Source organism: Vigna angularis, chromosome 3 (genome assembly GCF_016808095.1).
Source record: "Vigna angularis cultivar LongXiaoDou No.4 chromosome 3, ASM1680809v1, whole genome shotgun sequence".
Taxonomy (NCBI): Eukaryota; Viridiplantae; Streptophyta; class Magnoliopsida; order Fabales; family Fabaceae; genus Vigna; species Vigna angularis.
The window spans coordinates 14,820,783-14,846,578 of NC_068972.1; the positions used below are offsets into that span (position 1 = coordinate 14,820,783).

The 25,796-nt window shown below is 29.7% G+C and overlaps 3 protein-coding genes across 3 annotated transcripts; 2 read left to right on the plus strand and 1 right to left on the minus strand.

Moving 5' to 3' along the window:
- Positions 1-5,318: 5,318 nt before the first annotated feature.
- Positions 5,319-12,067, plus strand: LOC108345813 (sodium/hydrogen exchanger 2). The gene is made up of 16 exons (XM_017584590.2): positions 5,319-5,720; positions 5,800-5,949; positions 6,308-6,636; positions 7,246-7,364; positions 8,136-8,233; positions 8,342-8,401; positions 8,479-8,525; positions 8,606-8,800; positions 8,941-8,987; positions 9,930-9,996; positions 10,085-10,185; positions 10,273-10,374; positions 10,644-10,782; positions 10,869-10,931; positions 11,093-11,176; positions 11,484-12,067. The coding sequence occupies exons 3-16, from the start codon at positions 6,463-6,465 to the stop codon at positions 11,814-11,816; spliced, it is 1,629 nt and encodes a 542-aa protein (XP_017440079.1). The 5' UTR covers positions 5,319-5,720; positions 5,800-5,949; positions 6,308-6,462; the 3' UTR covers positions 11,817-12,067.
- Positions 12,068-13,411: 1,344 nt separating this feature from the next.
- LOC108344929 (protein CANDIDATE G-PROTEIN COUPLED RECEPTOR 2-like) lies at positions 13,412-15,734 on the plus strand. The gene is made up of 6 exons (XM_052875577.1): positions 13,412-13,896; positions 14,490-14,681; positions 14,773-14,935; positions 15,015-15,117; positions 15,224-15,305; positions 15,446-15,734. Exons 1-6 carry the CDS (start codon positions 13,630-13,632, stop codon positions 15,521-15,523), a joined length of 885 nt encoding a protein of 294 aa, XP_052731537.1. The 5' UTR covers positions 13,412-13,629; the 3' UTR covers positions 15,524-15,734.
- A 2,970-nt stretch (positions 15,735-18,704) lies between these two features.
- On the minus strand, positions 18,705-21,622 carry LOC108345095 (acyl carrier protein 1, chloroplastic). Its single transcript, XM_017583665.2, has 4 exons — positions 21,382-21,622; positions 20,517-20,627; positions 19,256-19,378; positions 18,705-19,099 (listed from the first exon to the last, which is right to left on the minus strand). The coding sequence occupies exons 1-4, from the start codon at positions 21,451-21,453 to the stop codon at positions 18,971-18,973; spliced, it is 435 nt and encodes a 144-aa protein (XP_017439154.1). The 5' UTR covers positions 21,454-21,622; the 3' UTR covers positions 18,705-18,970.
- Positions 21,623-25,796: the final 4,174 nt, after the last annotated feature.

The following is a 25,796-nucleotide window of genomic DNA, read 5'->3' on the forward strand; positions in this document are numbered from 1 at the left end:
ATATCACTCTAAATTTTACAAGGCTAAACTTTTTTTTTTCAAATTACATTATTCTATTTGTTTTCATTATTAAATTATTAATAATATTGATCAATTAAGAATTTAACTTATAATACTATAATAGCTTGCATGTCTAATTAGTATTTTAAAATATAAGATTATATATATTTTTAATATTTTTTTACTCTCATATTTTTAAATACGAGAATTAAATATATTAAAAATATTTAATTTAGAGAGTGGAATTCATTTTGAAAATTAAGGATTATAATAATAATATCAGAGAAAGAAACTTTACTCATAGTTTACAATTTAACCAAGAAAATTATATTTTTGAGAGAAGTTCACTTCTTATACCCCACAACAATGAGTGCGGAGTAAATGACTCTTGAATAAATAAAGGGGTTGTACCATAAGAAATTAAATTATTTTGAATGTTGTACTAACTCCATTCCTTTTAATAATATTTAGGTTTAATTAATTTCTTTATTTTTATTTTTAGCACTGTGTCAAGTTATCTAATCTTTTAAAAAGTTTTAATTTGGTTTATATATAGTAAAATTTGGTTTAATCAAGCTCTTTTTGTTAAATATGAACAAAAGGAAGAGTTATCTGTAAATGTCCTAATTAGGATTGAGATTTCTGAATTGTAAACTCTAATTTCATGTTATTTTTTAATTATTTTATACATTATAACTAATATTTCAAGATCTTAATTGTAAGTTACTCTCTAATTGATTACACGATTACAACTAATATCCCAAGACAATGTTATGTTAGTATATCTTTTTCATATCACGAAATCGTTAACTCTATTTTTGCATATTTAACAGGAGAGACTTTATTTAGACAAATTTTATTGTGTATAGACAAAATTAAAACTTTTTTTAAAAGGTTAGACCAACTTGACATAGTATACTAAAGTATGGACAAAGAAAACAATTAAACTAATATTTAAGTATCTTTTCATATATTCATATGATAAAACTTTTACCGTCTCCGTGTTACTTGAAGAGATAAATTTGAAAAAAAAGTTAGAGAGAATTTGAAAGTAATTTAAATGTTTTTTTAAGAGATTTGAAAATGATTAAAAACAAATTTAGAGATAAAATATGTGTAAAATATGTGAAAATATATTGATTATGTTTTTTAAATATATAATTTTTTTAAAAATTTAAAAAAAAATAAATTGTTCAATTTTTAAAAATTAAAACTAAATTAAAACAAAATAAAAATATAAAAAATAAATTAAAACTAGTGTGACATAACGGTGACACATGACTATTAACGTCACATCAAATTAGTTTGACACATAACATTTTTTAAAATTTAAGATAAAAATAAAAAATAAAATAATTTAAAATATATTTAAAAAATCACAAACTAACACAGTGACATATTTTTATCTAAAATTTAATTACTTCAATCTTTTATAACTAAAACTCAATTGAAATAAAAAATGAAAAATCTATTTGAAAAGGTCACATAAAATAAAGAATTGTATGATTAAAAAAATAAATATTAATATGATATCAGTGAAGTTATATATCTTGAGTACGCGTGTTCCTTTTTTTAATCTTTATTCAGATTAATTCACGGATCTAAAAGAGAACATTCGTTTGAGATTACTTTTAATAATATAATAATATATATTATGATTTTAAATTAAAAAATAATATAATTATAATTAAAATATTATTATATAACTTTGTCAAATGAACATAATTTGTCGTTTTGTTGTGTCCGCATCACAGTTCTTATTAAAAATGTGCACAGATTTAGAGTTGTGGGGGGAGACTAAGGTTCTGCATCATAATTTAATGCCCAGCTCAGGTAGGGCATGTGTACGCGAAAATTCAAATAATTTAAATTTAATTTAAATATAATTTTTAAAGATTTAAAAACTTATTATGATTTTCTTATATACTACTTTATGGATAACTTTTGATTCAATTTATACAAAAAAATATTATCTTATTTTTTATAGAAAACCTCATAATTAATTCTAGAGATTGAAATTTTGTATCTTATCTCTCTTTGTAAGGACCGTGCGTCTTTTTTAAAAAGGAGATGGAGGGGGCGGCTGCACGTTCGTGTTAAACTGAGAAATACGTGTCTGATGTGTCTCAACTGAGAAATACGTGTCCGATTCTCCTCGCGTGTTTGAAGTTAAGGGTGTGCAAGTCAGAGAAGATTTGTCAGTTCAATTGAAATCAGTAAGGATTGAGGACGAACTGTCAAACGAGTCAAGGTCATCTAGGATGGTAGAATAAGCGACTTAGGCTGAACGCTAAACCATCGAACACCATATTGAATTAAACACTGTTTGTACGAGTGCTCAAATATAAAACTTCATCAGGATCGAACGCTGCCTAAGACGAGTACGGACAAACATCATCGAGAACGACCGTTACATATGAACGATCATTAACCAGAAGACATCACCAAGATTGGACGCTCACTATGGACGATCACTAACTGAAACTTTAACAAGACTGAACGTTTACTAACACATCAAACACTTTAGATTGAAACCTGAGACTAACTGGTCAAGATCTATACCAAAACCGAACGCTTACAATCTAAACCTCAGAATACCTCGTCCAGGTCGAACGCTATCAATCACTAATTACACATAATAATACCGAACGCTCAAGATTCAAACTTAAGACTATCAAATTAAGACCGAATGCTATAATCACTAATACATCAAAACTGACCGTTTAAGATCCAAACCTAAGATTATCAGATTAAAACCGAACGCTCATGATTGAAACCTAGGAATACCACATGAAAACCGATCGTTCAGGATTGAAACCACAGACTATCAATTTAAGAAGGAACACTCAAGATTGAAACCTAAAATACCAAATTGAGAACGAACGCTCATAATCATTAATCTATCAAGACAGAACGCTACAGATTGCTTCATGAGAATGCTAACTAAGGACGAACGCCTAACATTACTAATTCACTGGATACTGTTTGGAAGAACGTCTAGTATATTACTAACTTTGTCCAAGGACGAACGCTAACGCTCACCGAACACAAAACCAAACGTTCAATTGAAACTACCAATTTTTAGGACCGAACCTTCGAGATTGACCGAACGTTCACACTTCTATTTTGGCTGACCACTATTTGGTTGAGCACTATAAAGACGTACGCTCATTTTACATCACATAATTTGGCCGACCATTATTTGGTCGAGCACCGATTTGACGAACGCGCGTTCTGCAGAATTCTGCAGAATCGCTCAGATTTTTTCAGAAACCCAGAAACCTCATTTTTCATCCCCTTCTTCCCAGATTTGCATCAAACACAGTATATATCAACAATCAAACAAAAAGATCTAACTCCCCTTACCTCTTGAAGACTTCCTTGGATCTTTCTCCAAAAGATTTGCAGTAAAGCTCTTCACTCCTCCGGATGCAGCACCCAACACCCCTCTTGAATCTATCTCTCCCACGACTTGCAATCCAAGGCCTCCTTGCACTTCAGCAGCTCCCCACTTCACTCTCTCACAGATATGGCAACAAGAATTTCACTCCACCAGAATTTCAAAACCCAGCACCCCCCTTGAATCCATGGGTTCTTTTAAAGGGAAAGAAGATCGTGCACTGGTGCCAGCTGGACGAATCTCAGCCGTTACTTCCATCCTCAGTGCCCAACACACTTATGAAGGTGATGATGATGGTTCCCTTGGTGGGTGAAACACTCAAGGTGGAGAGACCCACCACTCACAGTTGCTGCCCAATTCTTTGCTGGACGTGGAACCCCTCTTTCACTACTAACACGAACGTGCAGCCGCCCCCTCCATCTCCTTTTAGAAAAGACACACGGTCCTTACATATAAATGTGTTAAAAATATTTGAATTAGATTTATTAATATTTGAATATAAAAATATGTTAAAAATATTTTTTTTATTGTATAAATGTGTTTTTGAATATAAGTTCATAAAAACGTGAAAATAAACTGAGTAAAACTTCACGACTCCTTAAATATAAAGTCAATAATAAAAAATAATCAAAATCACAAAAATTCAATAAAAACATTACATGATAAAAGATAAGAAAAACATTAGAAAGTAAAAAAATATAGTCAAATTGAATTTGACTAAAGTAGCAAGAGAAACGAATAACAAAAATTAAATCTTACACTTTTCTCTATCTTTTTTCATTAAAAGACTTTGATAATTTAATAATATTTATGATAGAAAATAATTTAAAAAAATATTAGATATTTTATTTGATATTTTTAAGTAATTATTTTATTTCGTAGTATAAAAAAATGATAATTGCCAATTTTTTTGAAATATTATAAGATATTTTTAAATCTTTATAGTAACCAAGTATAAAAGATATTAAATTTATTTAAAAGATAATCGGTAAATTATAAAAAAATAAAATAAAATTACAGTAAAAAGATAAATAAAAATTAATCCTAATTTATATGTAAAGAGACTCAAGAAAACAATGATTTATGAATCCTTTGAGGAGCTTAATCTTGACTTCTCCATCATCTTTTATGTGATTTTTCCTCTTTTCTTATATTTTGTGTTATTTTTACCCTTCTTATCCGTTGCCATTTTCTTTATTTTTTTCTTTATTATTGTGATATTTAATATTTTTTTAATATATTTTATCTTTTTTATTAATCTTTTTCATACTTTTTAAAAACTTATTTATTAGAAATTAATTCCATTTTAATTAAGAGACTGGATTTGAATTATTTTTACTCAAACTAATTTATATTTGTTGTTATTTTCTTAATGATACTGAGATTTTTATAAATACTATTAATTTAATCACTTCAAGAATTATTAATAGATAACTATAAATTTAAAATATAATTATATATTTTGAAAAATACTTTGAAATTTTAAAATAATATACTTTCAAATATTTTAAAATATCTGTTCATTATATAAATGTGAGCTATATAAAATGATATATATTTACACAAATCAAAAACGAGTTTCATAATTAAAAAGATCCATTCATACATATTTCTAAGTTAAAAAATTTACGCTATCAATTAATAAAAATATTTTTAAATATATTTTGTAATATTATCATCACACGAGTTTAGTTTTCTTTCAAGTTTGTTAGAATCAACAAATTATTGACATGTTTTATATTGAATATAAGTTATTTAAAAAAAAGTGGAAAATTTGAATTATTGTATTGCAAGAAGGTATTTCAGAGAAATTATCTCAAGAAGCCGTATTTAAATAAATATTTTATATATACTAAATGATTATAAGATTTTAGACATTATATAATAATCTTATCAAAAATATGATAAAAGGGGGAATAGATTACATCAGGGATTGAGTTTATAGTATTACTTAATGCTCCTGGAACAAAGTTTGACACACCAGAATACAAGAACATCGTCACATGATTATAAATCCCAAATCTGATTGATACTCGTAGCGTCAACTGCTACAGCTCCGACGGAGCAATCTCCTACTTGCCATCCACACGTTAACAAATTATAGATCAATCTCATATTCTTTCTCTCTTCTCTTCTCTTCTTTTTTTCTTTCTTTCTTGTCCCTGTCTCCTTGTCTGTCCACACGCTTTCCTCTTTCTCTGTCTAATTTCTAGAGCCTTCGTAATTCCACTTGTCGCACGCTTTGGTTTCAATACCAGAAGAAAAAAATTTCCTTTTTGATTCTCCCAGGCGACTTCGCTTACAATCTCCTTCTTCTTCTGTACGTATATTCCTTATTCTTTGTTCTTTTTTTTCAATTTTTAGTTTTCCTTCGTTTCTAACTTGATCCCCTATCTCAGAGCCGAAACGTGTCTCAGTTACGCCAGAATTCGAACACGAGATTAGTTTGTGGCTTTCTCTGTTCGAGTTCTTTGGAAGTTGAATTCGTCGGGTTTCCGCAACACTAACCAAATCGTGCCCTCTCCGCAATGCTGCGATCGTGAGTTCTGGTCAGCAATTGCTCTTGTTTACTTCGCTGACACGTGAAATTGTTTTTTTCTTGTTTGTCATGGCTGGGTTTCATCTTCGTTGAAGACCGCTGAAGGAAAAAGGGACAATGATTACTGCATGTTTTAGATTCTTTTCTGAATTGTGTACTTTAATTCAGTCATGCAAATCTTTTTTATCTGTCTCTCTTGGGATTGATGATTAGTTTCGTTGCATGAATTTTTGCCCAATATTTTTGTTTTCCTTTTGCTTTTTTAATGTTTGCTTCTGGAATAGAATCATGTTAGGTGGTTTTATTTTATTTTTCTTCTTTTCATTGTCTTGGAAAATCTTAAAAGCGTGTTTGTTGCTGTATTGCAGTGATTTTTTCCATGGCGAGATCTTGAAGATCTTAAAATGAGAACCTCGGAGAAATAGATTTGCATTGTAAATTGGGCTTGAACTTGGCGAATCAGCAGGAATCTGAATTCTGTAAAATTTGCTTGTGCAATTATTTATCGTGGAGGGTGGACAAAATGGTCTTTGAAATCAGTTCTGTTGTTTCAAAGTTGCAAATGGTATCCACTTCGGACCATTCCTCCGTTGTCTCCATGAACTTATTTGTGGCTCTTCTTTGTGCTTGTATTGTCATTGGTCATCTTCTTGAGGAGAATCGGTGGATGAATGAGTCTATCACTGCCCTTTTGATTGTAAGTATGCACCGTCCTTGAGCTTATTTGCCCCACGATATTTAAAAGTATGGGTTAAATTTTTTAGTCTTACTGCTAAAATTGATTTTTCTCTTAGTCCGTTTGTGGAAAATTCTATATTTCGGCCTCTACGTTTAAACATGTTTACAAATTGGTCTTTGTTGTTTGAGAATGTTACAAGAAAAATAGATTTACTCGCTGTATATTTTTGCTTTTGTCTGCTTATGAAAAATATTTACAATTTGATTGGGTTCCAAAGTGAGAATGGTTCATACATCTAAGAAGTTTTTTTCTCTTTGGTTCCTGTAGGGAAAATATTTTAACACCTTTATATTGTTAACAAATGCTAGGGAATAATTTGCAAAAGAAATTCTTTTAGGGATCAATATGTAGGATTCTTTTATGCGGAAACTTAACTGGAAAATAGTGTCAAAGTGTAAGGATTTTTTTTAATTTAACCTGAATAGTCCAACTCCTCCAAATATTTTTCCATCCTTTAGGAGGCAATGGTATGCGTGTTTTGAGGCTTAGTTTGAACAATGGTTCGTGCAGCTTTTCTTTTTCTTGTTTTTATTGGACAATGATTAAATTTCATATTATTTTTCTCAGGGTATTTCCACTGGCGTAGTCATTTTGCTGTTTAGTGGTGGTAAAAGCTCACATATTCTTGTTTTCAGTGAAGATCTTTTCTTCATATACCTTCTGCCGCCTATAATATTCAATGCTGGGTAATTTTTCGTCTTCAGCACCTTTATCTTATCTAGCTAGTAATTGATGCATGACTCATTTATCATTCTGTTATTAAAGAAAAAGGGAAGTTGCTTTGTTTTGCCCCTTTACAAATTAAAATTTCCTTGCAGACATCCAAACTTCCCAATGTGATAATCTGGAAGTAATTTGTTTGATTTTCACAGATACATGGTATACTTGTTGATGATTAATGCACGTTTGGTGTTTGTTGGGGAGGGGAGAGGGATATAAAATTTTTCTGCAGAATTAAAAGCTAGTCACAAGTAGAGTTATATAATGGTGGATAACTTTAGGAGCTCATTCAATGTCTAGAGTCTGGCTGTTTGAAATATACCGGATACTAGCACTCAGTTGACTTGCTTGCGCACTTGTACTTACACGAGTGACATAGAACTCGAGTCCCAAGTTTAAGTTCCCTATTTCATTCATTACTTCAATTATTTGAAAATTATATGACTTGAACAAGTTCTACTTTTCTTGACCTTTTCTTGTAGATACTATTGGTGGTTTTGTATGTGATGATTGCTTTCACGACTATGTAGTTAAAAGGATCAGTTTATGTATCCATGATATGATCATAAAATGTATTAATGCCATATTAAAAACTCCTGAATCATATTATTTTCCCCTCCTAAAACCCCTGTCCTTAGTCCTGAAATCCATGTTTTATTCTTAACTTTTGACTTCACGTGTATGATACATTGCAGTTATTTTTTTCTTATGATTTGGTTCTGTGTAATTCATTTCAGGTTTCAGGTGAAAAAGAAGCAGTTTTTTGTTAACTTCATGACCATCATATTGTTTGGTGCTATTGGTACATTAATATCTTGTGCGGTCATAACTTTGGGTATGCATTATTGCTTTACTTGTACTTGTTAGGTTGTTATTTAAGATTTGATGCAGTTAGAAAATAAATTTGCCTAGTTATTTGACTAAATTTGAGGGATTATTTCAGGTGCGTCACAAATTTTTGAGAAGTTGGATATTGGTCCGCTGGAATTAGGGGATTACCTAGGTATTTTACTTGTCAATATCATCTACTTGGCAATCTCTCATTTGATTTTTGACGTACTAATTTATGATAATTTTCAGCAATTGGTGCAATATTTGCTGCGACGGATTCTGTTTGCACATTGCAGGTTTGAAGCAATATATTCTTTACATTTTACTTACAACTATGGTATCATTATAGTTACTGAACTTATGAATGATTATGCAGGTGCTAAATCAGGACGAGACACCTTTGCTGTACAGTCTTGTATTTGGGGAGGGTGTTGTGAATGATGCTACATCAGTGGTGCTTTTCAATGCAATCCAAAGCTTTGACCTCAACCACATAGACCCTTCAATAGCTTTGCACTTTTTGGGCAATTTCTTGTATTTATTTGTCGCAAGCACAATGCTTGGAGTGTTGGTAAATGTTTTTCTCCCTCTAATTCTCTCATGCATGCATCATATTGAATCATAGACAAAATGTATGTCAACACTGAGCATGCACATAAATATTTATATGGAGTTGTCGCTATGGTCTAATGTCTGTTCATCACCTTGTAGACAGGTCTACTCAGTGCTTATATTATCAAAAAGCTGTACATTGGAAGGTATTTTCTTGACATTTTCCCATTTCCATTGTCTGTTCATGAGTAACTGTTTTGGTATTACATTGTTTATTGTATATGCAGTTAACTATTGGTGAAATAAAGATACAATTCTATGATAATTAATAAATTTCTCACTTCATCCAATCTAAATCTTTTGTATTGTTTGTCAACCATGTACGTTAACAGGTTCATTTGAGTTTTTTTATTCTAAATGTTGTGTTGTTCACCATAAGTTATTTCATACCATTGAAATAAAATGGATTAAATATGTTTCTATTTCCTAAACTTTAACGTGAAATTAGAATTTGTTCCCGTGTGAAAACTTTGATGTATTTTGGTCCTAAAACTTTAAAAATGAATATATATAGTCTTTTTAACCTAATTATACTAATTTTTTTTTACTTGTCAATCGCATTTCCCAGTTGACATTAAAGTGAGAATGTGTCAATCGATATAAACAACTCAAATACTAGGATGACACTTGTATGACATGTCAAAAAAATTTAACCTAATTGGGTAAGGTTTGGAGACCAAAATACATCAAAGTTTCAAAAATGGGTGAATTCCAATTTCTTATCAAACTTCAAAGACTAAAAACATATTTAACGTAAATAAAATAAAAATCAATAAAAATGTGAGACTTGTTAGGCATTGGTTTCTACAATGAGTTATAAAACTTAGTGCATCCCTGAATTATTGGTTGGTATGAATTAGTGACATTTTAAATTGTCTTTTTTTTTTTTTTTTTTAGGAAAAAAAGTCACATTAGTTCAGTTGACTCTTAGTAACTTGGTATCCTCAGTCTTTGTGCATCTGTTAGCTTGTTCTTTCTATCTTGAGTACTAAGGTTTTAGACCCTTTATTTGGTAACTATGATACATGGCACAGGATGGTTTGAAACAATTCTTTATTGATGTTGAACACATTTCTCCTTAATTTCAGGCACTCTACAGATCGTGAGGTTGCTCTTATGATGTTAATGGCGTACCTATCCTACATGCTAGCTGAAGTAAGTTTTAAAGAATTTTAGTAACATTTTGTGGATACGGTCAACATTTGTCATTAATATGATGCTGATGTATCTACATCTTCTGCAGTTATGCTATCTAAGTGGCATCCTCACTGTATTCTTTTGTGGGATTGTTATGTCTCATTATACCTGGCATAATGTGACCGAGAGTTCAAGAATCACTACCAAGTATGTCTTCTAAACATATTTCTTCATGTTATATACACTGTTCAAGTTTACGCATTCCTAAACATATTTTTCATGTAACCCTTGCAGGCATTCTTTTGCAACCTTGTCATTTGTTGCTGAGATCTTTATCTTCCTTTATGTGGGTATGGATGCCTTGGACATTGAAAAATGGAAATTCGTCAGTGATAGGTATTCTTTAGATCCATTAATAATAATCTATTCACCAATTTGCGCTCATGAAAAATTGCTGAATGGCATTCTTTCATGTACACAAATGGTCTGCTTCTCTACTGAAACGGTCCTTGTATTACTTGATGTGACTCGAGAGCTCTTCTGTTGTGCTTTTAGCTTTTATTTTTCTTTAGTGAATTTTTATTCTGCATTCATCAATCTTCTCAATACTTCCTTGTATTATATTAGAAAAACAATTAATTTGCTATGCTTGGTTCTTTCTGCAGTCCTGGAACATCTATTGCAGCTAGTTCAGTATTGTTGGGCCTAGTTCTTGTTGGAAGAGCAGCCTTTGTTTTCCCCTTATCCTTTCTATCCAACTTGGCTAAAAAATCACCGAATGAGAAAATTAGCTTCAGACAGCAAGTATGGCTAAATTTCTGTCAATGAGTGCTCTTTCCCAGATTTATTGTGCTACTAAGTTTTGTTGACAAGTTTCTCCTTGTTTTTAGGTGATTATTTGGTGGGCTGGTCTTATGAGGGGAGCTGTTTCAATGGCACTTGCATATAATCAGGTAGGAGCAACAATGCTTATTAGTGGTTTTGTTTTGTCTTTTGGAAAAATGAATTATTGGCCACTGATTCTGCCAATGGAAAGTGAGGAAAGAACAGTGGTCACAGAAGATGGGATCTTATAAACTGATGCTTTAAAATCTGATGCTCTTTACAAATGCAGTTCACCATGTCGGGGCATACTTCACTGCGAAGCAATGCAGTCATGATCACTAGCACCATCACTGTTGTACTTTTCAGCACGGTGGTAAGATAAATGTTTTGTAGTTGCTGACATGCAGAGGCAGTGTCATTGGTTTATTTTTATTACAGAGGCTTTTTTGTCTTTCCTATATCACTTCTATATCACTCCTATTCATTCCATTAGATTAGCCATTTGACTTGCTGTCTATGATATTAAAAGAATGATTCTTCCACTTGCCCTGCTTTACCAGTTTGCATCACTAACTGTACCTTCACCTTGTGATGCTCAAATTAATCAAATTTGACATGGTTAAATATTATATAAGTTTTTTTTTAAGATGGTGCTGACACTTCGTAATTACCATTCTCAGGTGTTTGGTTTGATGACTAAGCCACTCATAAGGCTTTTACTACCTCATACTCCACATCACAAAGAAATAAACATCGTGATAGCCACAGATGCATCTACTCCAAAATCAGCCACTGTCCCACTTCTTGGGAGTGCCCAAGACTCTGAAGTCGATATTGATCCAATCCATCGTCCAAGCAGCATCCGCGCATTGCTTAGAACTCCAACACACACTGTTCATCGTTTGTGGCGTAAGTTCGATGATGCATTCATGCGTCCTGTTTTCGGTGGAAGGGGTTTTGTTCCTGTAGAACCTGGCTCTCCATCTGAACGTAATGGTCATCAATGGCGTTGAGGAAAAAGGCCAAGAAATATGTAATTTGTATTGTAAAACAGTAAATTTTTGTGGAGGTCAAGCAATGCTTGTATAAGAATCCCGTACTGAGATTTTGTCAGCTTTTTGGGTAGTGAGAAGTGAGAGCATATGTCATCTCAACTCATCTCAACGTCCTTCGTAAAGTGTAATATTTTATTATTAGATTTCTTTGACCATTATCATTGTATTTAAAATTTGAATAGCTAAAGCTAAATATTTTTCAAGTTTTATTTATTGGTTTTTTGTTTTTTTTTTGTTGGCAGCTTCTGCCTTAGAAAGATTAATTTTTAGTGCACCTGATTACCAACAAACCTTTCACATAATTTGACATGAAGGATTGCTCACATTATTATAGCAAAATAAGGTTTAGATTTTTCCAAAAAGTATTTTTTTTATAAATTAAAATTAACTTATGGACAACAAAGTAAGAGATAAAAATTTGACATTATTTTGTTATAATTTAATTTTAATTTATAAAGAAATTTATTTATTTTTATTCTAATATATCTGTAAGAATCCTGAACAGGATAATGGAGGTGTGACAGGCAAAAATCTTTCAAGTAGCAATTGCATTACTTGTTCTTTAGCCGAGTGTTTTTCTTGAAACTTTAGAGTTACAGAAATCTATGTAGGTACAATACTCATTAGACAACGTTTTTACTATAGCTCCAGTGTGTTTTGTTCTTTTCACCCGAAGAAGTTGCAAACCTTTTGATGATGTACACGAGATTGCTACAGCTATGGTTAGAAAACCGGTTTAGGTAACAGTTAAAATGTTTTTCATATAAAATCAAAATTACGTACAATCACATATTAATCATTCCTCAATTCATGTTGAAAATAAAATAAGAAAGCCTACGTGGATTTGTTATTGACAATAATGAAAGTGATAAAATTACTCATCAGTTTGTCATCTTCTAAATAGAGTATCTTAGATTTTGTTTTTATTTCTCTTTTGATACGATGAAAAGAAAAAGATCGAGATTTGTATTGTATTTCTATAAACGAGAACCATAACACTATTATAAATTACTTTGAAAATAGTAATATTTTTTCATCAAAATATTTTTAAAAAATCATGACATTTATGTTCTTATTTATAATTTTATATTAACTTTTGATATTTTTGAATAATAAAATAATGATCCTAACACAAAAAAATAAATATATATATATATATATATATATATATATATATATATAGCAATTATATGACTTATAATTGTTTTATCTGTGTTATATATTTAATTTTATAAATGTGTTAAATAATTATTTTTGATATATTAGTTTTTTTTTGTGTATTTCTTTTATTCATTATAATCATTTTAATTATGCATGAAAATATTTCAATTGATCTAGTGTAGGATGAGAGTGATATTTAAGTTTAGAGTTAGATGATTAAATTTCTTATCTTATTAATATTTTTACTTTAATAATTAAAAATCATTCTATGCTTTAATGAATTTTTGGTATAGTAAAAAAACAAACACTGTTTACACTAGTAATAATAATATTAACACTAATGGAAGTAAATAATTTGTAGTTTGATAGGGTAAATAAATAAATAGGGGATAAAATCCAGAGATGAAGCAAAGCGGGGATAGACAATAACAGAAAATGGATCATCTGTAGGTATTGTTTGTATCAGTCGGAGTCACAATTCTTGCCATACTGTTACTGTTTCTCAAATCGCCTCCCACTCTTCTATTCCAAAATCCTCTCTTTCCTTTCAATTCTCAAAATTAGGTTTAGGGTTTTTCTTTGTTCAGAAACAAAGGGAGTTTTGGGAGATATGGTAGACCAATCGTTGCTGACACTCCAAAAACAAGGGCCAAATTCAGTGGTAACTGAAGGAATCCACAATTGGGTGTTTGAGTGCCATGGGTTTTTGCACAATGCGGTTTTGATCATCGCTTCCTTTCTCTTCGTCTTGTACTTAGCACTGCAAGCTAGACAAAGCTTCCTCAAACTCTCAAATGGTCGTTCTTACATCATTATATCCTATTACGCTTCTCTCTGGCTTGTCAGTATCCTCAATCTCGTGTGGTGCTTTTCCCAGGTCAACTTATGTTTTCCCGCAATTTCTTTAATCCAGCAAAAAATAAATAAATAAAGTAAATTTACAGTTTATTTTCCAAATGTTTCAACTTGTGTAGTTTTTTACCTCGAATTGCTTACAGCTTGTGAATTTGGTGTGCATGTTTGGACTTTTGTTGGATGGTTTAGAGTATTCAAAGCTAGTTTAAAATAATAGTTAGTTAGATTTTAAATGAATGTTCGCGTGTTTGGTTTCAGCTTCAGCTTGAAGAATGAATCGATTCTTGGCACAAAATTGATTTTGAGATTAAGCAATTTTAAGTAGTTTTTTGCATTACTTTTATTTCATATCGCTTAAAAATAAAAACATCTAAACATAAATCATATCACTTAACATCAGTTTGAACCAAAATCAGTTTTACAAAATCAATTTGCAAATGTCTACTCAATCACAGACTTAGTAGGATAAAGATGTTAGTAACTCTAAAGATGTTAATTATTGGATCAAATTGAATATTGTTATTATTATTATTAACTAAACCTTATTTGTTGTAAATGGTGTTAGTTTTGTGATCTGCTGGCGATGGTGAATGTTTAATTCTTTGATTGATGCAGACATGGGAGTGCTCTCCTGGGAAAGAGTTTGCGTGGAACTTGTTGTCCCTCTTTACTACTTCTGGAATGTTGTTTCTTGAAGTGAGTTTGCTTGCGTTTTTGTTTCAAGGAAATAGTACCAGTGGCTTAGAAGCGTTAACTCGAACTTTTGGTATATCGGGGATTATTGTTGGTTTTGATATCTTGTTGAAGGTAATTCTGTGTTTTTTTCTGCAATCTTGCTGCTAGTCCTTATATGGGTTTTACTGTATTAACTGTTACAGTTTCACCTTTTCCTTTTTAGGCTATATATCTGTTTGCATTCGGGATTCCAATTTTCATCAACAGTGGTTACCCTACTCCTCACTTGAAGTGGAACTTGTGGGTCATTCACAAGCTGTTGCTTACCCTTGTTTACGGTTTCATATTGTTTGTTTATCATTCTAGGTGGAGAGAAAGGTTACCTGGTAAGTTAGTTGCCTGGATTGTTATATTATGCCTTTAATTAGTTTTATGATAGCATAATTTATATTCGTCATTTTGCAGCGAGGCCTGCATACTACAAGTATGTTATTATCATGTTCATCTTGAATGCAATTGCACTATTTGCTTGTGGCATTACTGGAAACGGTGCTTCTTTTGGTTTCTGGTTAGATTCTAGTATTATTCTGTAGCTTACTAGAAAGAGATTCTTTTGAATTTTTTTTTCTTTTGGCTTCTTTCTCTAAAGATTTGTTTTTTACTTTTTCTCACAGGTTATATCATTTCACGATTGTGTGTTACCATGCCGCTTATCTTCCCCTTCTGTATATAACCTTCCTGGCTGACTTTTTTCAGGTCATAGTGTCCTTAACTTAATGCCTGGAGTTCAATTTTTACAGTTCAAACATTGGTATTGTTTGCTGTTAGGAGTTAGGAGTTAGGAATCTTCCTTCTTTTATTTATCAAACTGTTTGTTGTTATTGTGATTGTTACAGGAGGACGATTTGCGTTTGGAAAACGTGTACTACTCTGAAATGAAAGATGCTGGTTTCTTCGAATCAGATTGGAACTGATGTGGTAGTTGCTATATTTTTAGATTAATAAGGCCTCGATGTAATAATTACCAGGGCATCCGTTCACGAAATTTGTAAATGAAGTAAATATTTCAGTAAATCGCTTTAGTAGATAAATTTTTAAAAGAAGTGTTAGTAACCTCAGGTTAATGATATATCAGAATGTTCTATTCGTGATTTAATATTGAATTTAAGTTATCTGTTTGTTCAATTAATTAATTTCGGAAAAAATAATAATGAACAATCATTACGCTTCAAGCCTTTACACAATGCGAAAAATAGTCCTTTATTGCATTCTTGTTACATAAATAAATTGTTTGATTTAAATATTGGGAAAGGAGGTAAGAAGTTTGAAGATTGCCCCATCCTGATTATTAATGGTTAATCGACGGCCATGATCCCAAACGAAAGCTTATCACACATGAGAGACTTGAGTTGGCTGTTATGAGAAATCTAATATCGAGGTTTGATTTTATAAGATGACCATATTAAAATTGGAATTTTATGTACATTTAGTCAAATTTCTATTAATCTGATTTTAACCGCATGTATAGTTAGAAAATTTCTTAAGCAAAATTATGGGTATTTTGAGAAGATTATTGGAAAGATATAACGTTAATGAAATCTTTAACATTAATGAGATTTAAATAGAACTTTGAGAATGATAGGACTTTTGATTAAAAACTTAAGAAAATGTATTTTTATATCTTTTACTTTATAATGGATTCACTTAATATCTAACTTAAACTCACATTTAGATTTTTAATAATATCTTCTTAAAGATAAGTTCTTTTCATATTTATACATTTTCTTTGGAGTAGAAGCATTCTCAATTATGAGTACTTCAATCACTTATATTATATTTGTTTGATGTATAAACTTTGATACAATTTAGTCAAAATCATATTAATATAATTTTAACCAGTTGTGTAGTCAAATAATTTCATAATTTTAAGCAAACTTAATCATAGATCTTTTGAGGAGATCAAAGGATAAACACAACACCCATAAAATTTCAATACATTCGAGTCAAACTTACATAAGAGATTACTTTCAATCTAAAACCTTAAACAATGAGTATATGAACTTTTATCTTATAATGTATATTTAACTTTCTGTAATCAATATGAAACTTTGACTCACTTAGATTCCGAACAATATTCTCTTCAAATGTAAGTTCTTTCTACATTGTTACACTCCTTCAAACGACACTTATGTAATAAGAGAATTTCATAATTTTAAACAAACTTAATCGTGAATCTTTCGACAAAATTAGTAGAAAAACACAATACCAACGAAATCTCAATACTAATGAAATTCGAGTCACTTACAATTCAAAACCTTAAGGCAATGAATTTATAATCTTCTTCCTTATAAGGTGCTTAACTTTCTCTTCTCTATTCAATTAGAACTTAAACTCACACTTGCACTCTCAATACTTAAATACATTTTAAAATTAACTTTATATATTTTTGTAAATGTTTGATTATAAATAGAACAATTTAAATTGCTTAAATTTTAATTTTATTATTTCAATAGAATATATTAAATTATTACCTAATATAAAAATAATTTTAGTATTAATTAATATTTAAATAACTTAAAATTATAATCGGTGAAAATTTTTAGTTTATATTGATTGAGGGTATTTCAGTTTATCTAGATAAGGTTATAACTTTTTGTAAAATGATTTAATTGATATGAACAAGGTTATTGTTGTTTGGGTGGTAGTCAATCTTATTTTAATAACTTTTTTTACTTTTTTTAGCGTTATAATAAATTTTGGATGATATTAGTCAAAATAATCTCAGTCAAGAATATCCAAAACGCTTCCCTTTTAAAATAATATGTAACATACATTATTTAAATATTCTATTTTTTATGATTGATAAAAATGATAAGAGAAAAAAAAAACATGATTATCATATGCACACTACTAAACAATTAATTTATAATTTTTTTTTATGATCGTTTATATAATTATACTCTTTCTATTTCACGTTATGTATTCATGTTTCCAAGCTGTAATGGGATATAATAATTATCAAATGGAAAAAAATGTTAACTTTTATATTTGAAGTAATTTAGTGTATTATTTTTTTGTTATTATGTTACACTGTATTGAAATTTCACTTTAGTTGTTAGAACTATAATAAAAATAACATTTACTGTGTAACACGAGGAACATGTTTTTTTTTTGGACGTTTAGATATTTGATATCTCTTGGTACTTTTAATGTTTACTATTATCTATAATTAGTTATAATTAAATTGTTGCTAAAACAAAACACAATCTAGATTCCAGACCGAGTCATTGTTTGATGTGAATATTTTTTAAACTCCCCACGAAATAGACTATAAAATATTTGAGTTGTATCAGATAATTATTGCTAACATGTACTAACGAAAAAAAATAAAATAAATCAAGGGAATACAATTTAAATAGTAAAATGAAATTATTTTTTTCATTTAAATTAATATCCATTTATAAACTTCAACCTTTTCAAAATAAAAAATAGATATATAAAAAAATAAAAAAAAAATGAAATTCAATGTAAAGTTCTATAATATAATAGAAATAAGTTCTAAGCAAAAATAAAAAATAAAACTTCTGTAATTTTCTTGATTTAATAAAAAGAGAAAAGATAAAAAAAAAAGAATACAAATACAATAAAAAATATCGTGAGCCATAAACATTTTTTTCTTTTTTTCTCTTATCAAACACAATTAATATCTCCTTTACACCCTGCTGAGCACACTATTAACTGCTCCATGAATTCAAACTATAACAAAAATTAACATTTCTTACTTAAAAAAAAGGAAAAAGTTATTTGACATCACATTATTATCTTTTAACAATTTTTACAGAGATAAAATTATCTTTAACAAAAATTAATTTTTGTATATTTTTAAAAGAAAGAGAGAATGAATAACAGTGAGGAATAGTATCAAATAATAGTAAAAAAATTTGGTGTAGAATAAAATTTGTATGCAGCTGGCAGTATCGTGGGTGAAAGTTTCCCTTTTCTAATTCGAATTCCAATACCAAGGTCACAAATTTTTAAAAGGAGTAAAATCTATGGTTACGGTAAAATATAGATGGATTCTACTTGTACCTCTTCTCCAGCTTCTTTCGCAAACCTTAAAGTAGCTATTAAAAATTATTTACGAAGGATACAACGTATAAAAAATCAAAGATAAAATTTTAAGCAAAACTACGACAGCTAGTTCTTTATCGTAATTATTACAAAGGCATACCGCCCACTGGAATCGTGAAATGTAAAAACCACAACCTTCACACAATTTCCCCCCGCAATTTTTATTTTTTTCAAACCTAAACAAGGCAACAGTAGAATATGCAGATAAAATACTTAATCAACTACCCCATACTACATGGAAAATTATGAATGCCTACCAGAGATGTTTTTCATCTGGTACATGTTTACTCTTAAGGATTCTGTTTACTGATTATCTCCTCGATAAGATCTGCAGCATCCTGAACTGTTGAGATGCTCTGTGCACTATCTTCTCCTACACTGATACCAAATTCCTCCTCAAGCCCCATCACGATCTCAACCTAAGGATCATGTCACGGATAAGTAAATCACAACATCTAAGGTTAATGGATCTTTCATCTTTATATACTACAAATGTGGGACTTGGACTCTCCAAATTTGCTAAAATAAATCCAAGGAGCATTGAATGGAAGCAGTTATGGCAAGGTGTTACTTACAGTGTCAAGTGAATCAGCTCCAAGAGCCGCAAATGTTGACTCTCCAGTGACTGTAGAGTCATCTGGTAGAGCCAGCTGGTTCTTTACTATTTTGCACACCTTTTGTACTGTCTCCTGTTTAGCCTGCGTAATGAATTCAACATATAAGCATTGAATACTCCCTCCCCGCTCCCCAAGCACACACATGAAAATTTATTTAGCATATGGAAGAGACAAAAAAGTATTATTATTCAGTAAAAAAGGAATTCTGGAATTTTCTTATATTTCAAGATATTCAGTCATTTCTATCTACACAACCCACGTTATTGAAGCGTGCATTGAATAATTAAACAGTTATGCATAGTCATACTCCCGCCCATGTGAAATACTGAACCATCTAGATATAGTTAGACTAGTGCCAAATTGTCAGAATAGAAATGCCTCTAAGCTTCTTGAAATTCTATAAAACACAACATTGAAGAATTAGAATATTGTTAAATAGAAAGGCCAAAACAAATTTCACAGCTAAATTTGTACAAAATCAGAAATATGCAAAGGTTGTGCGCACTTTAGTTTCGCTAGATAAATTCATTTATAAAATTATAATCATACAAAACAATGTAGTTCAATCTTAAACTAAAATCAAAAGCTATAACTTACAAGTTATAACTGTGCTTTATCCTTCATTTTCTAGAACAGCTAAAAAAATTGAACATAGCGAAACTAATACCGAACTAAACTACATTATTAAACAAAACTCTTAAAAGAAAAAAAAAATGAACAATTGTCCCCAAACCCAACTGTGTAAAGTGAATTGTAGCTTATGAGATTGAAATGTATATTTTAAAATAAGATGTTCCGAGAGAATAGTTCAAATAGTTTGAACAGTTAAAAAGCAGTTTAGAACAATTCAGAGCTGTTCAACTCATCCAAACTGTTCTGCAGTTAAGTTTGTTTCAACAATTATGCGCTTAAATTCAGTTGATCAAACCACTTTTAGAGTTTACTTCGATTGTCTACTCCCTCTCTTTTACGTGAGAAAAATCCTAAAATGTGTATCATTTCAGCTTTATGTTTATTTTTTAATTTTCCATAGATATAACATTTCATATTTTCCAGCACAAATTCTCTGAATTCAAACCGTATGACTTATGAGGTGAAATCCATTTAAATTACTACTAACTACGGTTTGAAGCAGCTCGAGATCTAGTGATTTAGTGTCCATGCAAGCAAAGTAAAATTTCTCAAAGAGGGCTGAAGCACTTCACTAGTAGTAACATACAGCACAGGAAACTCTGAGGCAAACTGAGCGCGGCTGCGAGCTAAAAGAAACATTCCTCCTCCCGTAGATTGAAATTGAGCCAAACCTCGGGCTAGGAACTGAATTAAATGCCTGTTCAATAAGCATTCAGAGAAACTTCATTAAAGAACGAATACAAAAGAACGAGACAAGAACAAGACACCACTCTGCTTTTATAAACAATGGAGAAATTATATGAACTATTACAGAAAATCGTTGAAGTTGTTCAGACGTGCAATGCAGGAAAATAATATGTAAAGCATTTTATATATTCTGATCTAAGATTTCCAGCTTCAGTTTAAATCTTCACTAACAAAACTGGAGAAGGAGATATGATACAGCTTTGCAGGTAGAGTTAAGATGACCATAGAATACAACGTTACAATCCATGCTCTTAAAACATAACAAATGCTATCAAGTTTTATCGTTCAATAGATGATAATTTCATGTGTACAGTTTTCCACACGACAAACAACACAAAAGATCAATTATGAAATCAACCAGAATTTACACAAACAAATATCTGCGCAAATACGTACTCGCTTAGTAGTTATTATCGCCGTATCATCAAATGCAAAATATTTGACAAAATAAAGACAAATAATAAAAAAATATCAATCAACGAAAGATCATCAAGGAAAGTCTGCAGCAGAAGTGGAATACACAATTCAGAAAAAAAAATTCCACGTAACAGTAACGAAAAAGAAACAAATAAACAGAGAATCCGAGGATCTCACAGTGCGAACAATCATTAGAAAAAAGAAGACTAAAGCAAAACGCAGAATAACCGTTATAATGAAAAGCTTCAAAGCGCGTGGGAAGATCAAACGAAAATCGAAAACGATACCAAATTCTGATTGAACTGGAGACAGAGAGAGCGTGCGGAGAGTGATCCTCCATTGAACGTGTTGGTCGCCATGGAGCTTGGTGCGAATATGCAAAAAGAATCGAAAGACTGTTGAGAAGGTGACGAAGAGTGTGAATAGTGAAGTGAAGAGTGTCAAGGAAGTAATAAATAGCCTCTCCTTGCGCTGCCTTCGGTTCTGTTTTCGATTCTTGACTCTCTCTCTCTCTCTCTCTCCCACCTTCCAAATCGGACTGAGCTTAAGACTGAAATAGTCGTCGTCTCTTATTTGAGTCATACTTGAGCCCAAACTAGTCGGACCAGATTAAATATCGGGGCCCAAATTACCGGACCGGGAATTAGCTCAAATGAAGCCCATCAAATGCAACCCCATAAGATCTTTAAGGGTATTTATCTCTGCACCTCCAACCATTTCTCTTTGCACCTTCGAATTTCTTTAAAACCCTAAAACTATTATTTGTAAAAAAATAAATCAACTTAAAATAACCTTTCTTAATTCTTTTTCTCTTTCTTTAATTCAAATAACCTTACACTAATAAATTTTAAAATTCGTTAAAAGATTTTTTTTGAAGTTTTTAACAAATTTTGAGATACTTAAAAGATTTTTCGGAGGTTTTAACCGATTTCGAAATTTATTATTTTTCAATACATTTCAAAATTTGTTGAGAGTTTTTTCAAATACTTCCATAAATTTTAAAATCTATTAATTTTTCAACGAATTTCAAAAATTGAAGATGCAAATTTAGAGATAGAGACAGAAACACCCAATTTATAATAATTGACTAACTTCAGAGTGTGCACGAGTCCAAATCCCACATCTGCATGGCATTATTATTATATCATTTTCGTAAACTGAACCAAACACTCCTGCTTCTAGAACACATTTTAATAATTCAATACGTTTTTTAATTGTGGCGTCTTATTTTTCATTATATGAATAGATATGAATGTGATGATTATTGATGAACTTGGTTACGGGGAGCCTGAAGCACGGCAAATTTATAAATGTGAAAGGAAGAGAAGAGATGCTTGTTTGTGAGATCGGTGTGTGTTCTTTATCATAATTTAATGTGACCGATAAATGTGTGGCTAGTTGCCTTGTCAAGTATTTATGTAGTTCGAACTTCAATGTCGTTTGTGTATTTAGTGTACCTTTTTCTTTGGTGGGAGGTAGGTAGGTTTCGGAAAATATGGTGGGAGCTTTAAAAAAATAAGAGGTGAAAAGTGGTTTTCATTTTAGTCCATTCATTTTTTGCCATCTCAAGTCATTTTCAGGCTCAGGTTTTTCAGGTAATCATTCCTCTGCCTTCATTCTTCCCATTTTGAAATTAATGTCAAAAACAGGTGCACTGATTGCATCTAAGATGTTAGTTCTCTCACAGTCCCAGATTGAGGCAGATTTGGATTGGGGTAGGAGCTACAATACAATCATTCAATATTGATGATAAAGACTTCTTATTTGCATGCAATATTAGTTTGGTCTGATGTTGATTTCAAACATCCTATGATTAATACTGTGACTATAGTTACAACCCGATTTTGTTTTCTCTATAAATTAAAAGAGGAAGATCAAAACTTTAGTACTTACACTCCAACAATATTTGGAACAAAGTTATAGGGTAATAGTTTAGTTTAACTGAGAATGGAAAAAATTATGAATCATATCATTAACTTCAATTTATGATGAGATCTTAATTGACCAGTCAACTTCGTAATCAATGGAAAAGTTAAATTTTAAATTTGATTTTTCAGAAAATGTATGTTAACTATTGAGGTAGGCATAATAATTAAATTTGAAGAGTGAAAGGGGAAAAGTGGAATGATTGTTGCCAGATTAATCTTGGTTGCATAAAGCTTGTCATGGTTAATATGATGTCTTCGTTGACCACGTACAATAAAGTCTTTTAACTATGATAACTATTTTAAACTATGTTAATAGATAAATATAATTTATCGTATGTTTCTATAAAGATCATTCAAAAGCTTATTATTAGTCATTTCCAGCTAATCTATTAAATATTTATAGACTTTATATAATTATATGAAATTAAAAACTCTTAAGTTATTCATCTTTATAAATATAAATAACAATATATAAAAATGCTCAAATAACTATTTAGAAGATTTAGAAATAACAAAGCAGGGAAGATTTGAAATTTGAAAACATTATACGAAACTTACAAAAAGAAACAAAAGTTAACAAAGTACTTTCTAATAAAACGTTTCAAAGAAAATTGATTTAAGACAATGTATTTATTAAATAATGTTTAAAGATCTTTAGTTTTATTAAAGAATAAAAAGGAGAGATATAAAGACGCTTCATAAAGTATAAAATTGGAAAAATTTATATTCAATAAAACTTGAAAAAAAAAATCAAAGTTGTAAGAATATTTGATAATTTAAAGAATGACTTTCAAATGAAAGCAAAAATAATATAGTTATTTAGATATTCATTACTCTTGAAGACTTATCTTGTAAACAAACTAGATGAGAAACAAAAAAAAAACTAAATTTTATAACTTAAAAAACATATTTTTTTACTGAAGAATTTTATATTATAAAGTATTATATTAAATTTTATGGTGGAATTAATTTACAAAATTATTAGTTTAGACATGTTTGAATTTGAATAAAAAAATATATTTTACACTATGTTTCATTGGACAATATTTTAGATTTCTATGTATATTTTGAGATTTTAAAGAAATACTAAAACTTATCGTGTTTTAAATATATAATAATATAATAAATTAATAAAAGAAAATAAATAGTGGGATGTGAGGTTATAAAACATGCAAGAATAAAAACACTATTTACAATAAGTTATTACATTACAACTTCATAGCTCTTTGGAAGAAGTTTAATTGTGTGTATATGCAGAGTAATTTGTTAGGACGAGAAGTTTTCTTATTCTTTTTCTTATAAGTATACAAATATTATTTTTCATTTCTGAAATTTATCTTTATTTTATCCTTCATATGACTTATTCCACTCTCTATAACCCTTTGCTCTTTCTAAGATCATACTAGACTTATAGTTTCTTTTTTTCTACAATTTCATATTCTCTTTATAACTTGTTTTACTTTTGTTATTTAAGATATTTTCATATTATTCACAATAAAACTTCTTTCTATAATTTCATAATCTCTTTGGCTCATTTTGTTAATTTATTTAAGTTATTTTCATAACATTCATATTAAAATTATGTCACAAGTATATAGTATAATATAATATTAAATTAAACATAAAATATCATGTTCAAGTAATAATATACTTTAAATTATAAAATTTATTTTGAAGTTATAATTTATTTTATTTTAAAGTTATAATTTCTTCTATCGCATTATTTTTTTGGTCACCATTTAATTAAAAACTTTAAAAATATTTTAGATTAGTGTGTCCGCGATATAAAAAAATATTTCATAAGATTAATAAAAGTTTATATTTTCAAACTGAAAACAATTTTCTAATCACATTATTTTAGTTTACTATATTTATAGTAGTTCTATAATGAACTTCTACTCAATCTATATTGAGGGTCACTTCGAAAAAAAAATGGATAAATCCAAATTGTAAGTTGATTCGGTCAGCATCATGAACAAAATTCTTAAAATACTACCATAAAAAAAATATTTTGACAGATAATGAAGACAATTTTTATGTATTAAAAATGTTAAATACCATCATTATCATGTGAAGAACTAATGTAATTCATTTTAAATGTAGTTTATTTATTTTTTAAATAAACTCGTAATAGGTATCATTATGAATTTTAATGTCCAGGTTACGTAAATTTTAAAGTTCATTAATAATTTATCAACACATAAAAATTTATTAAAATAAACTAAAATAATACAAAATATTAGTTCACATCAAAACCTATAATAAAAATTACATTTTATAAAACATTAAAAACTATATTTATTATAAAAATTCTAAACAAATACGTAAAACATTAAATTAATATATATTTTTTTAATTAAAGCTAAATTAGTTAATCTATTAACGTAATAGTTTTTCTTATGAAAAACATTAAATTTTTTAATTGTATATGTTTAAAAATATGCAAACATTAATGTCATTTCTCTCTAATAGATTAGTTGATCCAAAAAGTCATGATAGATTAAAGAAAAATCACACTCCAACCAAATTTCTAAAAGTCCTTCCTTCAAACATGTTTTAAAGCATAAATAACCCACATAAACTCTTAATAAATAGAAATTTCCATTCCTGAGAAAGTTAAAAAACTACACACATATTTACTTTAACTTTCTTTAAAAATATTAGCACATAAAGTCAAACCATGAAAACTCCTACTTGCACCATCAATATCCACTTTGAACCAATTAACATATATAACTTGTCATATTACGTCCATAAATGAAATGACCTTACTA